Source organism: Arachis ipaensis, chromosome B3, assembly GCF_059453495.1.
Source record: "Arachis ipaensis isolate K30076 ecotype BB chromosome B3, ASM5945349v1, whole genome shotgun sequence".
NCBI classification, from domain to species: domain Eukaryota; kingdom Viridiplantae; phylum Streptophyta; class Magnoliopsida; order Fabales; family Fabaceae; genus Arachis; species Arachis ipaensis.
This window is the reverse complement of record NC_142438.1, coordinates 81,834,419-81,851,908: the sequence shown is the minus strand read 5'-3', so window position 1 is coordinate 81,851,908 and position 17,490 is coordinate 81,834,419. Positions and strand designations below refer to the sequence as shown.

At 33.7% G+C, this 17,490-nt stretch overlaps 1 protein-coding gene across 1 annotated transcript; it reads right to left on the bottom strand.

The window, feature by feature from the left end:
* Positions 1–8,966: 8,966 nt before the first annotated feature.
* Positions 8,967–13,167, bottom strand: OS9 (ER lectin-like protein). The gene is made up of 8 exons (XM_016333698.3): positions 12,696–13,167; positions 12,294–12,373; positions 11,549–11,752; positions 11,320–11,391; positions 10,216–10,331; positions 10,026–10,092; positions 9,838–9,944; positions 8,967–9,469 (listed from the first exon to the last, which is right to left on the bottom strand). Exons 1-8 carry the CDS (start codon positions 12,775–12,777, stop codon positions 9,322–9,324), a joined length of 876 nt encoding a protein of 291 aa, XP_016189184.1. The 5' UTR covers positions 12,778–13,167; the 3' UTR covers positions 8,967–9,321.
* Positions 13,168–17,490: the final 4,323 nt, after the last annotated feature.

The following is a 17,490-nucleotide window of genomic DNA, read 5'->3' as shown; positions in this document are numbered from 1 at the left end:
AGTAGGAGAGAAGAGGTTATTGCAATTAAATGAGTTGGATGAGTTTAGACTAGAAGCCTATGAAAATGCTAAGATATACAAGGAAAAAGCTAAGAGATGGCATGACAAGAGGATCTCAAAGAAGGAGTTCAAACCAGGACAGCAAGTACTCTTGTATAACTCCAGACTCAAAGTTTTTCCTGGCAAACTCAAGTCTAAATGGACTGGTCCCTACTTGGTGACAAAAATTCTTCCTTATGGAAGCCTTGAACTGCTAGATGAAGTAACAAAGAACAATTTCACAGTAAATGGTCACAGGGCAAAGCATTACTTGGGAGGCCATTGGGACAAAGAGAAGGAGATTCAAAAATTAAGCTAAGCAAGAATGAAGGATGTTAAGCAAGTGACATTAAAAGAGCGCTTGTTGGGAGGCAACCCAACCAAAGGTAGTTTTCTTTGCTTAACAATTTCAATAAGAGGGTTAAGTAGTTTTATCTGTATTGCAAGGAGCTAAGTTTGGTGTTGCACACCAAAACAATTTAAGGGTGAATAAAGGATGCTAAGTTTGGTGTTCCACCAAAAATCTCATTTAAAAACACATTTTAACCCTCTGCATTAATAGTTACTAGCTCCAAGCAATCAGTAAAATCACTAAACCATTATCTGTCTTTTAGTTTTTAGTTCATTACTTTTAGCAAAAGCACATTGCTTCATGTAACTGATGCATCGCGGACAGTAGCAAGAAACTAAGTTTGGTGTTCCCTCACCAAAGTAAGTTCAAGTTCATGCTAACCATTTGCCTAAGTGCTTGGAAAAACAAGCAACTTCCAATAATTATGCAGAAAAGACACTCAGCCTCTTAAAAGAATCATCACCAAGGGAAATGCAAAAGTAAAATATGATGATGACAAAAGGGAAGCTGCAAGACACTCCTGAGAGGTTGTATTGTCACAAAATTCACTATGCTTTAAAATGCTCTGAATGAGAAGTTGCTAGTTACCTTAATGTTTAGTTCAAATAATGCAAATTTTTATGTCTGCACTAGTTTAAATGCTTGTTATCACTCATCTGCATTAAATTCATGTTTTGTTTCCCTTTTTGCATCAATAAGAGAAAATGTTTGAAATAGAGAGTAAGTGTCCAATGTGGTAGGAATTAGAATGAAACTTGTGGTGGTAATTTCTTGATTGGATGATAAGCTCAATAATAAAAGCTGCATAATAGAATGTTCTATCTAGTGTGAACTTAGTTGTTGTCATAAAACCTGTTATTAATGAACATCCCTGGAAAATGAAGCAAAGTAAGAAAGAAAAAGAAAATAAAAGCCAAGAATTGGCAAGGAAACAAACAATAAGGCTAGACACCAATAGCTTGGACCTTATGACATATGCCTGTAGTGCTCCTTGTACTAGGATATGCTTGGACAATTAGGTTCTGAGGAGTCTTTTAAAACTTGGTAACTTGGATTAACTAATCCGGGATTATCAACTGAAAGTCCATCATCAAGAGCAACCTAGCTACAAAGCATTTAGTGATCCAAAGAGATGCTGGGCATCAATGTTCCTAAGAGGATTTGTGAGCCAAATGTCTGTAGTGAAGAAGTGTTGAGCAAAATTGAGCCAAAAGGCTGCTGCAACACTTGACACTAAGTTATCATTGAGAAATAAGCTTTCTAAGTAAAAGAAAGAAGGAAAAACTAAAAGGGATCAATCAAAAAGCAAGGCATTATGACAGCAACTCTAGTGAATCCTCAAAGAAACATTTCCTATCTATTAGCAAAGAATAAGTGAGCTGCATTTTTGTCTGCATAAAACCCCATAGTTCAAATTATGTTATCTGCTAAATAAGGACTTATATACTTCTCTGTTTCATTTCATTTCTTCTCATGTTTAGTGCTTGCTTGGGGACAAGCAAGGTTTAAGTTTGGTGTTGTGATGACAAGTCATCTTATACTAGTTTTACAAGTATTTTTCATTAGTTTCATTAGGTTTTATGCACTTTCTTGCACGACAAGTAAGTGATTGGAGTGCATTTTTATGATTATCTTGAATCAATCAAACATCATTTATTTTACACAAAATCATAGCTTCTATGATAAAATTAATTGATTTTATAAATGATGCAAAGATCTTGTGAGTTTGGTGAGGCTTTGATGTATTTGTTTGGTTGATGATAGGTGAAAAGATAAAGGAAAAGAAGGAGAAAGCACAAATTAAGCTCAAACAGAGGAAAGAAAGATTTTGGGGCACACTTTGAAGTTTGAGCACGCTATGGACCTTAGGCCACGCTTTTAAAAGCGTGGCCCATGACATTAAAGCGTTGCGCTCAACCAAGGGAGTAAAGGTAGCGTTCAAGATTTTGAACGTAGCGCACCATGAGGAAGGCACACTAAGACATGCCAAGGCATAGCATTCAAAAGTTTGAACACCACGCTCCCCATTTGCAACTTTCTCGTGACTCTTTGGAACCAAGGAAGGCTGGGCGCGCTCAAAGCAAAACAAGGGGGTAGCGTTCTAAGGAGTGAACGCTACGTTCACCAACTCCACCTTTTTTGTGGATTACTAGCAAGGAAGCAAGGCAACTAGGAGCATTCAAGGTTTTGAACGTAGCGCATCAAAGAAGCCAAGCATGCACAAAGCAAAACAAGAGACAGCATTTGGAAAAGGCAACGTAGCGTTCACTAGAGGCAACTTTTTCGTGCTTCAAGCCTTGGGAAGGAAGACTCAGCAAGGGCTAGCGTTGGAGGAGTGAACGTACTGTTCACTTATTGAACGCTATGAGAAAGGAGGCTTGGCACGAGGAAGGCACGCAAGGCAATAGTGAACGTAGCGTTCACAAAACCAAACGGAGCACTCCCCTGAGAGCTAACCACACACACCATGACCCATGCCACTTAAACCAAAGCCAACCGGACCCATCTTTCTTCAAATCCAAAAATCAAAAGGCCCACTCCAAGCTTTGAAGACCAAAATAGAAAGTGTATAGATAGGAGTTAATTTGATTTCTAAAGGGATCTTTAGCTCATTTTTAGTTTTTGACTATTGAATTTTCATTTGAATTTGGGGAATTGGGATTAGATCTAGATCTAGTTTACTTTCTGTTTTCATTTTCTTTCTCCTACAACTTCTAATTTCTGTTTTGGGTTTTTAAATTGAGATTGAATAGCTCCATTGATTCTTAATCTGAGAATCATCTTTTACTTTTCTTCTCAATAGTTCTAAGAATTGAATCTTAATCTTCTTTTCTGGTTTTCATTTTCATTTTCTTCTGCAATTTCTCTTCTGCTTGGTCAAGAGAGTAATTGAGATCTAGATCTATTTTCTGTTTTCATTACTCTTCTTTAATTGTCAATTTCCCTTGAGGATTTCATAATTGATTTAAGTTTTCTTGCTATTTTGTTTCTTGAAGCAATTTTCCACTTCTGTTTTAGCTACTGAGATCCAGATCTGAATCTGCATCTCATAGTTCTTTGATTTACTTTAATTTACATTTTCTTGTTCAATTCTGAATCCCAGTACCCAAATCCCTTTTATTCTTCAAGCAATTTACATTTCCCAGCAATTTAGATTCAGCAATTTAAGTTTCTTGCACTCTAAGTTTCAGTCATTTACTTTTCTTGCAATTTAAGTTTTAGCTCTTTTACTTTCTTGCTCTTTAAGTTTCTGCAAATTTACTTCTTCTGCACTTTAAGATTCAGCCAATTTACCCTCTCCCTTTTATTTACTTGCAATTTAGCTTCTGTTAATCAAGTTTCACTCAAATCATCAAATATTCGCTTAACTAAATTCATCACCTAACTAAAATTGCTCAATCCATCAATCCCTGTGGGATCGACCTCACTCTTGTGAGTTATTACTACTTGATGCGACCCGGTACACTTTTTGGTGAGTTTTGTGTGGAATCGTTTTTCCCTCATCATTCTACAACTTCATATACCGTATAACCTAGAGCGGACTGCATTGATCTTGTGATGCAATTCACCTTTCCTCTAAATTGTGCTTGAACTTTCCTGAACTTCTCGTGAGTATACACATGCTGAAATTGAGCTTCTATTGAGGATTTTGTTGCACACGGTATGACGGTATGAAAATCTACAGCATCCGATTCTCTCTCTCTCTCTCTCTCTCTCTCTCTCTCTCTCTCTCTCTCTCTCTCTCTCTCTCTCTCTCTGTGTGTGTGCTCTCTACTTACTATACAATTATCATACTGTTTGACGAATTGGATAAGTGAGATGTTGTGCGTAATAAACTTGTTAAAAAAAGCATGCATGCTCTTGCTTCTTTGTGTGCTTCTCATCCCGGTGTGATCGAGATAAAGTGGAATCCATAAATGACGATCTTCAAAAAGCTCTAAAAAAATCAGAAAATGCCTAAATCAAAACCAAAATACACTGAAAGACGTACAATTTGACACCTCTATTACACAAGTAAATACATATAAATATCCACACACTAAAAGTAACAACATCAGTAAATCCTAATAAAGACACCATTACCTAAAAGCCACTTGTTGTCCCCAACACCATACTTCATCAGAAAATCTTCCAATTCTTATCAAATGATTCTTTCGTAAAAGAGTTCCAAACAACATGACTCATCTCGTGTAAAATTTCTTCGTGTCACTTATAGCCATTTAACATGATATGCCAAATACACCACTGGTGAATTGTTAAGAATGCCTTTCGGAGCAATTCCTCTAATGCAATGAAGCCAACATTCAAATAACCATTTGAATGATTGAATATCCTCGTTTTTCATCAAAGCACATCCCAGTAGTGTGACTGACTGTGGTGAATCACCCCAATAAAGGAACCAAAAATCATATTACACCTGAATACGACACAAAAACAAATCATATACACCAAAAAACTATCTAAATACACCGAAAGTGTTTCAAAATACACATAAACCAGAACAATATATTACCTGTTTGTATTGTAAGTGGTATCGAATGAAATAACATCTCTAAAATACTCACAGGCGCCCTGCTTCTTGTGTCGGCCCAAAAAGCAATCTTAATTAATTAATCAACCTCAAGTTCAAGCTCGAAAAATAAATTTTCATTATTCTCTTTTATCCTTAATAAGTATTTCCCAAATTTCTTTGCATCCACTAGTTCTGAAATATTTCGCACTTCTCTCGTGATGTAATTTTTCACATCTTTTTCAATAAAGCTTAATTCACGATGACTGCCTGCTGCTGCGACAAATGATTGATATGTTTTGCTTGGTCTAATTCTGGCTTCCTCATTATTCTCTATTGTATGTCGTATAGACATGCTTAATTATCTGTGTTGTTTAAGCATCTCGGCTTGATTTGGACAGCACGGATGTGAATGATGCAACACAACTTTCGAAATGATTCAAACACCAACGTCCTTGAATATATGTATATAAATTCTTGCAGGAAAATTTAAGCTAGTTGGGGGATTTGTCTTCTCAGTTGGAGATATTTTCGATTTCCATTTCCCCTCTCTGGTATATGTAATCAATTGGTTCTTAATTTCCTTTCCCTTCTTATTTGTGTTCCAAACTTTAGTAGAAAACCCTGCAAATTTAGAATAATCTTTGTAGAATTTTCTAGCTTCTTCAAGCATGTTAAAAGTCATCCTAATCTTTGGAACAAGCTGCTCATCAATATCATACAGAAACTAAAAATACACTGAAATCATTCCATAATACACCATATTAGAATCTAAAAAACACCGAAACTTTGAACGAATAGATTCATCAAAATAATAAAATCAGATTCAGAACTCGTATATTACATTCAAATTCAAACCAGCAACCATAAGCAACAATTTTCACAAACAAAAGAAAAATTATTCAACTACAGAATCATAAACAACTAATAAACTACATTAACTAGATTCAAACCACACCTCACCACTTGATTCGATTCAAAATAATAATACAATTCAGCCTGGTTCAATTGAAAGTCTGAACCTAAAAATACACCAAAAGATTACCAAAATACACCAATTTATAAATAGAAATACACTGAAACGAGAACGGAATAGATTCATCACAATAATAATTCAAATTCAGAACTCTTACATTACATTGAATTCAAACCATCAACCGTAAACAGCAAATTTCAAATACAAATACAATATTTTTCACATATAGAATCATAAACTACTAATGAACTACATTAACTAGAATCGAACTAGGCCTCAGCCACTTGATTCGATTCAAAACAATAATCTACTTCGCTCTGGTTCAATTGACAGTCTGAACTTGAATCATTCATTATCTTCAACAACGAAATACCTATTCAAAAACTTTGATCCAAATCTTTAAATCAGATAAAAGAGAATTGAAATTGAACGAAGAAAATACAGAGAAAGAAAAGAATATAGCGAAGGAAGAGAAACGCAGAAAACACAGAGATGGAACAGAATGTAGAGACGCACAAAACGTTGAGAAAATTGGAGAAAGAAAACGAAATCCCCATGAAAAATGCAATTATATATATTCGCATGTTGAGGCAAAAGTTTGTTAGAAATAATGGCACGTGAAGGGGAACTAAGTCAAAGCTACTTAATTAGACTTAGTCGGTTAATTGACTTAGATGTAAAGATTAATTAAAAAAAAAAAAAAAAAAAGTAAGAGTCGGAAAAGGAAACCACGTGAAGACTTGTCATATCCTTTGCCTTCCCGCATATTTAAAAAAAGTATGTTGTTTCGGGAAGTGAAGAGTAAAAATGGTCTTAAAGTACTTGTGCGCAAACATGAAGCACGGAACATGAGGTTCGTCCCATGAGTAGTCTTAAAGCTAAAACATCATTCCTTCTTTGTGGAGGAATTAAATATCAACAATTTGGATAAAACATGCTATATTTTTTATTCTTAATGTCTGTGATTTTCTTTAAAAATATTTTTAATATTTTATTTTATTTTTAATATTATTTATTTGTATCAAAATTACTTTTAAATATTAATTTTATCTAAAATATTAAGGATAAAATTTAAAATGTCTAAGAATATTTTTGATACAAATAAAAAATATTAAAAATAAAATTGAATGAAATAATTAGGGGTATTTCTGAAAAAAAAATTGTGAATTTTTAAAAATAAAAAACATATTTTACTTTAATAATCTATTTATTCTTATTATATAAAAGTTGATATTAACTTCTTATACAATGAGTTTAATTCATGTATTTCTCTTCTAATGATGCCACATCAGCAATTTTGATGATTTGGCAAAACTTAAGAATTTACCAATCATCTTTTAGTATAATTTTTAAAAAAATAAAAAAAAAAATTATTGATTATTATTCATTAAAACATAAAAGACTAATCAAATATAATAAATATACATTAAAAGTATCATAATAATAATTATAAAAATTTCAGTTATAAATATTAAAATTCTATAAGTTATACACATTAATAGTATATCTATCTTATCCTTTCAAGTAAGTTTAAATTTAGCACATTTCCTTACAAAATACATTCAAATATATTATGATTATAAAATTACTTCATAATTTTATATTATATCTTGGTATTTTTCATTTTCATTTATTTTTCTAAACCGAAGTAAGCTCAAATTCGGCACACCTCCTTACTTGGTATATTTTTAAATAATTTTATATTATATTTTTAGTGTTTCTCATTCTCATTCTTTTTTTTTTTTTCAATTTTTTCTTAAATTATTTGAAGGTAAAGGACACCATATGAGAAGACAAAGTATGACAACTAAAGTAAATGTAAAAACAAAAACAACAAATGAAGATGTAACTTTGTACAACTCTAATATAAAAGGCCTATGTCTTTTTTAAAAAAATAAATGAAGATATAGTTTTGTACAACTCTAATATAAAAGGCTTATGCCTTTTTAAAAAAAAAAATTGAAATTTTTAAACTAATAAACTATATTTTAATATATATTACATTTTAGTTAAATAATTATATAAAATTATATACAAATTATTAAATAAATATTCTGCAAAATATTTTTAATATAAATAATTCAAATTTAACATTAATTTATATATAATCTAATCAATCTCTAAATAATATAATATTTACTCATACACTATTTACTATAATTAATTTATCTCTCTGCACATTACACTGTCTCACTTTAGCTTAATAATAACTATTGAACTTTCAGTTGTTGTATCTACTCAGCTGCAAAGGGATAGTGGTGGTTGCTAAAAGGGAAGTGATCGGAACGAGATAGGGAACTGGAAGTGGGATTGGAAATTAGCTACCTTCAGACAAATATAAGCTCTTTTTTTCAATTTCTTGCGGTATTTTCCAACTCTATAGGTTAAGGACTAATTTGTGACGGATCTAAGTTCTATTCAATGATTTGCCCCTGATCAACGAATAGCTGTATACACAAGGCGGGATTCATATTCCGACACTTGCTCAAACAAACGAGTGAATTACCACTCAATCAACTTAAGTTGATTAAATATAAGCTCATTATTTGGTTGGTTTTGGTTGATGTGATTCCTATAGCTTGGTTTCGGCTTCTTAGATTACTGTTATTCTCCCATGTGCTCTAAGGTGCTACGAGAGTTGGATACTACTCTCCACTGCTTTGTGGGGATTGCAGTAAGTCTTGGGTAATTTGGTAGCAATTTGGTTTCACGCAAAACATGAGATTTCTACCTTGGATTTGGATGGTTGGCTTAGGTCAACTTGGGGAAATCCACGAGTGATATCTTCATGGCAAAATTCTAGTGTTAACTGGAAACGTTTAAATTCAAAGAAACTGAGTGGTCGATGGGCGAGGTGTTGCATTCGACTCGTGTTGTTGCGGTGGAAATTGTTGCGCATACATCAGCAAAGAGAGGGAACATTAGTGGCGTCAAATTTGTAGAATTTTTGCCTAGCTTTCACCATTAGGAGCCTGTGCTTGACCGTAACTTTTTCTGTGTTTTCTTTGTAGCCTATCAACATTATTTAAACTGCCAATGTATTATTATGCTGGTTTCTATGGGACTTAAATAATTAATCAATGCAAGACTTGGTCAAACATTAATAATCAAAATTAAAATTATTTTACTTTCCGTCTTTCTGTTACAATTGACCACTACTCTCCTATAATATAATTCTTATGCGATTAACGCCAAAAAAGGACAACTCAAGGGAGAGCAGCTTAAGATCAAGAGAAACCACATCCATCCACTGTTTGCAAAAAGGGTTTCGTTGCACATCAAGGAGAAATACTGCCAGACACATTGCCAGAAACAGTCATATCTGGCACATAATGACATTCCAGGGAAGCATTTTCTGGCAGAGTAGTCCTTTTTTCTCTCTGTACAAAACACAATTTGCTTTATCCTTCTTTTTTTCCATTATCATTGTTTATTTTTACATGATTACTCTGAATAATTAGTTTCAGAATCTGTAACCATAACTATCTCCATGTCTCTGTTTTCTACTCTAACTTTATCATCATCCTTGTAATCCTTTGGGAGAGCATTACAATCAATGGTGTGCCATACTGGTCTCTCCTCTTGAAACAATCTACAGGTGAATTAGAAGCAAAATATAAATATCTCAGTAAACACTGACGAGGTGGCATTTGGTAGCAAAATAAGAAAGAGAACAAGGTTAGGAACACGAGATTGTCTTTGTACATTGTTCAATAGTACTGGGGGATGAGAAAATATTTTATGAGATCATTACTCCTGGCCGGATAGGTGGTCCGGCGGCAGGAGTGGTGGTCCAGTGGAGGACAATGAGGTAGATCTTTGGTCTGAGTTAGAGTTGGGTATTCAGTGCACTCACTTTTCAGAAGTACACAATAAGTGTCTAGTCCAACTTAACATACTAAGGGTTGTGTGTGTGTGTGTGTGTGTGTGTGAGAGAGAGAGAGAGAGAGAGGGGCTTACGGGTGCTTGCATAATGTAGGGCACTGAATCGTAATTGCATATTTGCAAGTGGAAATTTCAGTGATTGAACTTATCATTGCTCTGGGTTCTGAGCATACAAACCTCACCTGTGATGAATGTTTGAATGAATTAATGAAATCAGTATGATTTTCAAAAGCAAAAGAACTAGATTTTGGTAGATTTCATACCTCAGTCTCTCGTGGTTTACTTGTAAGATCACAGGTAGTTCCATTAGTATATTGATGAGCATGATACCTGAATAAACATCATGTACAAAGGTTGTTTTCATCACAGAATTTATCGTGTAAAAATGATTCTCCAAAAGTTAACCTATCTTCACACTAATGTGACCTTAGTGTGACGGTCATTGGAAGGTACCTTTGAGATGCATCTTTTGAGCGAGGATCCTTTAACGTAGAAATGTCAGAGAGATTTTGGTTATAGGCAGCTGTAGCCTCTGGGTCATAAACTCCCAATACAAACTCCTGGACCACCTATAACAAGGAAAATGAAATGATTATTGGACATGAAAATGTTTCTTTAACTCTCCAATAACAATAGCGATATTATTGACTAATTGACCAGAAATTTTAGGAAAAATTGCTATAAGCACATCGATATTGATGACCAAGAAAAAGGCTCCAACCCACCCATAAGATTTATTCCAATCATTAACTTCTATTATCAGTGATCAATAAAGGATAAAATTTGGTCCCCTCAAAACAAAGACACACTTTTGATGAGATGAACCTACTCAAACAATGATTCATGCTGGTGGCTCCAGCTCCACCAGAACTATAATTTTGGTCTTTTTTCTTTAAAAATAGAACCTCTATTATTAATGGGAGAAAGAGAGAATCCAAATCCTGGTAGTATGATAGAATCTGCTAGGAAAATACCAAGTTACAAGTAAACAAATCTACAAAGCTGAATAACTATTTTTTTGACTAACTTGTTAAAACAATCAGCTTTCAGAGTAAAAATGTAAATATTGTAAATCATTTGAATTTTCATATTATCTAAAATTATTGATTACATTTACATCTTTCATATACACCAAAATAAACATATCAAAGGCTCTGAAATGTATGAAAATAAGAGCTATTCTATCATATTTTTACTGGTTTTCAATCTTTTTCAAAACACGGCATAAATCTAAATAACTGACATTATTTAATTGGGTCTATAACAATTATGTTCTAGATAAATATCATGGTGTACAACTGTACATGTGCCAACTTTTATAGCAGTGCCAAGTGATCCTGAACATGTTGTAATTACTGATATTGTTGATCTAGATTAACCGGGATAAGAAACCTAACTCCCAAAGAGTGAAAGCCAAGCCATGACAACCACCTTTACCCATTCAAACTCATTCATGAATGTAATCCCTCTCACAATTGCCTTTATCTAGAGGATCAATAAGAGATAAACTTGTAAAAAGAAAATGGAGGATTAAATCCAAAGGGGATAAGTGTATACCTTATCATCCTCCAAATGTAGCTGTCGCAACTTCTTTTTGTAGCAAAATTCGTATGACCACCAACCTTCTTGCTGCATAAACAACATCAGCAAATGTATATGAACATGATTTTAGCATTACAATACCATATATCTGAAAGAAGTTCCAGAGAAAGCAAATATTTAGACCACAATAGATATTACTTAATAAGTCACCACTCAACAACATTAGTGTAATGCAAATACTAACTCTGACAAAGCATGGACCATTCAAAACTTCTAGCAATTCGTCTGGTGTCTTCTGTTTAGCCCTTTTCTCAGTTTCAACAATCATGCTGCTAACATTTTGCTGGATAACAGGCTTTCCACTTTTTTCCTTTTCAACCCTAGGCAAGTAACAAATGAACTTCTGTCCATTTTTGTCCGGCATGACAATAGACTCCTGATCATCATCCTGGAGATAGAGAACCTCATGCTTATTAGAAGGTGGATGTAATAAGATACCCAAAGGCACGCACACTGAGACTATCAATTCACCAAAAATATGACTGTCATATAAGCAAAGGTTTATAAAACTACGCAAAAGGCACAATATGGTGATTACAAAACTACTCTTATAAATTAAGTTACTAAAATGTCTGGAGTTTTGGGCACCACTGTCAGTATGAAGTTGTCAAACAATTTAGAACCTTAATTTCACAAAAAAGGGACCAACCACTCTTATTTCCATCCTTCTTTATACTAATAACAAGTTGCCTTTTATCAAGAGGAAAAAAAAACAATGAGAGAATCTTCTAGACACTATTTCAATTACGTAAAGGAATACAATTAGGTTCGATAAAATTACAAATGGAAGAGACCAAATTGAGAATATCCAAAAGGGGCAAATTCCTATGAGAAATTTCGAAAGGAGAAAATATACTTAATCATTGAAAGAACAATAGATTAACACCCCCTAAGCAATGGCATATAACAAACACGTTTCAGAAGCTTACAGGATGATAAGGGGATTCTTCTGAATGAAATTCGATCTTGTATTTCGGTTCACGAGAGCTGCCTCCACCAAATGTGCTACCTGTTTATATAATTGGCAGTGACCAAGCTCAAATACTAATAATAACGGGAAAAAAAAAATTGTATAGTATACTAAAATTCAGCAGTTAGATCATTTAAGAACAACCACGACTCAACATATATAAACCTAAAGAATCAAAAGCTACTTTTCACATCATGGAAACGCTCAATTGACCATAAGGTGCATTCTTTCAGCACAAACCCAGACTAAATTATTCAGAATTTTAATCATCGCCTATTTCAATGACGCAACAATATCCAAATTATTCACGAACATGAAAATCGGTAAAGAAAGAAAGGTAGTAAATAAAAGATCGATTTACCGATATTTGCAGGGAAGATGTGTTCGCCGAAGATATGGCTTAAGAAGATGTGAGATATCAGGAGCAAGAAAAGTGCTTTCATCTTGACGGGTTTGCAATTAAAGGAAATACGTTATAAGAATAAACTAGGTGAGTCTGAGGGAGTCGATTATACGACTCCGACCAGTCCTGGCTCGCGTGTGGGGTTCCGGCAAGTTCTTGAGATCTAGCCAGGTGGATCTCGCGGGGCAGAATGAAAGGTGAGAACTGAGAAAGAGGGGCTTACAGTGTAGAGTGTGTGTGGGTGTGTGGTGAGAGAGAGAGAGAGAGAGAGAGGGGGGGGGGGGGGGACGCGACGGTGTGATTTGAAACGTCGATGAAGGGGAGAGAGAGGAGCCAATGGACGAGAGGGGAAAAAAAGAGGAGAGAATGAAGGAAGTGGAACTGAGAGAGGCTTCGCACAATGCCGATTATTATGCAATTACTAGTGTATGCTTCGGTATCTTGGCATAATACATAAAATTATAAAAAGATTTTTATTAAAAAAAATTAAATAAAAAATATATAGTAATTATCAATATAAATATTTTATAAAATTATAATTAAAATTAAATTTTAAGAATTTTTAATATTAAAAATAATTAGTATTTGTCTTAACAATGTGAGTTTATTGAGTAGTTATTTTATTCATCAGCTTAAATAAGTATTAAGGAGTTCGAATCTCGTTTATGCGTGTATAACAATTCATTGACTAGTGGTTGACTCTTACTAAATGGAGTATCAATATGTGGTTAGACTTTACAAGAGTACCGAAACCCGCGAGTATTCGACCCGTCCATACCTGGTCAGGACGGATAATAACTCGACTCGAGACAGGACAAGTTTCGTTCAGAGTGAGTGTTCGAGGGGGCAAAACAGGATCGAGTTTAAGGTATACCTTTCCCAAGATATATACATATAAATACCTTTTAGGAATTAGGATTCGCCCCACATCATAGATTCAGTGACTCATAGTCTCAGTCTATACTCCAGAGCAACGTTAGAGAGACCCAGTCATCCTCACCTAAAGTCTTCTTCTTGGTTTCTCCACAAAAAACCCCATAGCTCTCATTACCGTCCCAGCTCCCGTCGTCTCGCCACTAAGCCTATCGTCGTCCCTGTTGAGCCCATCATCGTCTACCTTCATGGCTCTCGTTGTCACCGCTGCTGATCCCGACACATTACTGCTGAGCCCGTCGCTACCTTCCTACTGAGCCCCTTTCTTCTAGGTAAATTCCTTAAGCCCTCACCGCTTTCCTCCTGTTGAACCCCTTTTCTCTAGGTAAATTCCTCTCTTTCCCCTCTTTCTCTTCCTATCACATTGTGTGTCTGTTAAGTTCTTCTCTTTTTCTTCCACAAACTCATCACTTGGTCGTCGCTACAGATTTGTGTGAGTCTATCACCGAAGTCCCTTTTTCCTGAGCGTGTCGCAACCTTTCTCCTCTATCTCTCTATCCACAGGTAAGTTCCCATCTCTCTCTCTCTCGCACATTATAAATGACTAAATCTTCATTTTATTGAATCTGTACTTAGTGAAGTTGTGAATTTGTATTGCGATTTTGTTGGTGAAGATGTGAATTTGTGTTGCAATTTTGTTTATATATGTGTAGTGGATCTAATCTGTATTTCATTAATTTCTGTCCATATTATGTACTAATATTTTTCATGATTGATTCTAAAATTATTTTATAGAAAAATAAATATGTTTCATGATTGATTCTTCATTGAAGTGTGCATGTTCTCATTACATAAATTTTATTTTGAATTTTTCATTTTGAATTATTATTGATTTTGGATTCTAATTACTGATGTTGGCATGTTACAATAGTTTATATATGTTGATTGAGAATTAGGATTTTTGTGATTTTGCTTGATTTATATATGTGCAATGGATCTAATTACCGATATTGCAATGGGTCTAATTGCCGATATTGCAATGGTTTGCTCAGTTTTTTCAATAGATGCTTTATATACGGTTTGCTTAGTTTTTTCAATTTTTAAAATATAGGTGTTTTAAGATTATTTCATGGCTACTAATGTTAGAAAAGACACATAAAGCAACAATGTTGCTCCTAATGATATTGAGATTGAAATTCAAGGTAATGTTAATTCACGTTATATTAAATTTCATGTTATTTGACATTATATAAATTTTATATTTGTATTTTAATTTATGATTGAATTTTAATTTTTTATCTTAATTTATGTAAGAATATGTAAATTTTAAAATGTTATTTAATTGTTATAGGATGGGTAGGGGTAGAGAGGGTACCTACAAGAGAGCGTTATGATACAGTATTTTACTACCCGCAGGTATAGGTGGGGTGGGTAGTTGAGAAGTTTAAGGATGGCAGGGCGGGGTCGAATAGGGCAAAAACCCACCCAACTGCTAACCCTATACGTGGTGGATTAGTTTTCGACTTGTCCAATTAAAAAAATACCCTAGAAAAAAATAGTAATTGTTTTTAAAGTAGAATAATTTTTCATTGATAGCAATATTTATAGAGATTTATTTTTGTTAAAATTTACCTGTGACAATTTTATTTGTTAGTATCATATTCATTCTTGAAATCAAAACAATATGATCAATATTGTTACCTGTTAAGATTTGACATTTTATGACATGATTTTCAAGTTTCCAAACTCATAAATGGATACCGTTACAAAAGCTATTAGGTTGGTTAATATTCCTTAATAACATTATTAGAACACCATCATTGAGTATTAATTTGTGGCAAAAGAAACCAATAATAATTTTTGTTATTCAATATATAATTTATTCTATTATAAAATGAATTATTATTTAATAAATTGGTAAATATATTTTCTTCTGATTTCTTACACCATTTTATTTGGTAATATTATCATGCAGTGCACAGGATAATTAATAAAACTATTTAAAATTTTTATTAAAAATTAAATGAAAAATATATATAATAATTATTACTATAAATATTTTATAAAGTTATAATTAAAATCAAAGGTTAACGATTTTTAATGTTAAAAATATTAAAAATAATTAGTATTTTTAACTGATTTGAGTTGGTTGAGTGGCCATCATCCCACTCGTCCACTTAAGGAAGTATTAGAGTTTCAAATCTCGCCCTGTATATGTAACAACTCATTGGCTAGCGACAGACCCTTAATAAATGGAGCTTCAATCCATGGTGGATTAGTTCTCGACTTACCGAGTTGGAATACACAATGAAAAAAATAGTATTTATCTTGAAAGGTGAATAATTTTTATTGTTAGCAATACTTGTGGAGATTTATCTTTATTGAAATTTAAATGTGACAACTTTATGTGTTGGTATCATATTCATTCATGAAGTCAAAACAATATGATCAACATTGTTATCGGTTGACATTTCATATTTTATAACATGATTTTCAAGTTTTCAAACTTATAAACTTATGTCATTATAAAAACAATTAAATTGATTAATATTCCTTAGTAATATTACCAAAACACTATCTAGGACTGCACACGAATCGGATCGGATTAGTGATGGGTGGAAAAATGCCGATTAAGAATTTCTAATAAAAACAGCGTTGTCAGTATAGTCTTAACCGACGAAATTTTCACTATCAATTTAATTTGTGTCACAATTAAAATTTAATAACTGGAAGTAGAATTCCCAGGTCGTTTCCCAAAGAGTTGACACAAGGTGCGATTTATTAGTTAGGAATTTTCTGACTATTTTTGAAATTGAGAATGAGAAAAATAAATAATTGGAAAATTAAAGTAATGAGCAGTAACAAGAGATGTTATACAACTGAAATAAGAAGCCTTGGTTAGGAGAGATAATTGGAATTTCTATACTTGTTGTCTTTTCCCAAGTGCAATAGTAAAGGCTTATTGCTTCCACTCAGTTATCCTCTTGCAGTTACAAAATAAGGTCAAGTGGGTAGCACTAACTCTGATTCACAAGTCCTAGTCACTTCCTAGGGAAGGACTAAAGTCATTGAAAATTGAGTTAGCCAGCAATTCTCAATTACATATTATACTTGAGTATTACAACTCAAGAGTTTCCAATTAATCAACTCCTAAGCCAAGTTGGGAGCTCTACTCCATTAACATGAATGCCATTTTCACAGACATGTAGAAAGAGTAGATAGGAGACATGGTAATTAAAATTAATTAAAAAAGGATTAAACAAACAATAGAATTAAATATAAAAACACTTCAATGTATTAATAGTACTCAAAAATAACAATATCCAAATACGAACACAAAGCAATTAAATAGAAAAGAATAATTGAGTTATGAGAAAAGCAAACTAAAGAGATGACGACTTCAACCGAAGGTTAGTAGCAGCTCTCTCAATATCCAATCAAAAAGCAAAACTAAGAAATCTAAGATGATAAGAACCCTAGGAGAAGTAGTGTTTCTCTCTCTAAGATTCAAAACAAAAACTAAAACTAAAGTGAAAGTGAATGTGTGTTCAGTCTCAGCTTGCCTCCTACCTCTAGTATGTGTTTTTGGGCTGAAAACTGGGTTCAAAACAGCCCAAAAATCGCCCCTAGCGAGTTCCGATGAGTGCAGCACGTGACGTTCTGTCACGCGTATGCATCGCTGGACTTCTGGGCTTGTCACGCGTACGCGTCCCTGTAAGATGTGTCAATTCACGCGCACGTATCAGCTATGCGTGCGCGTCGATCCTCACTGCTCAGCTCCTTAGTTTCTTGTGTTCCTTCCACTTTTGCATGCTTCCTTTCCATCTTCTAAGCCATTCCTGTCCTATAAAACCTGAAAACACTTAACACACAGATCACG

What these genes read in the sequence shown, in the direction of transcription:
- OS9 (XM_016333698.3), bottom strand. Translation starts at nt 12,777, where the DNA reads ATGAAAGCACTTTTCTTGCTCCTGATATCTCACATCTTCTTAAGCCAT. An exon ending in ATGGTCCATGCTTTGTCAGA is followed by an intron (nt 11,392 to 11,548) that starts GTTAGTATTTGC and finishes TTGTTTATGCAG; the next exon opens with CAAGAAGGTTGGTGGTCATA. An exon ending in CCTACATTATGCAAGCACCC is followed by an intron (nt 9,470 to 9,837) that starts GTAAGCCCCTCT and finishes ATTCACCTGTAG; the next exon opens with ATTGTTTCAAGAGGAGAGAC.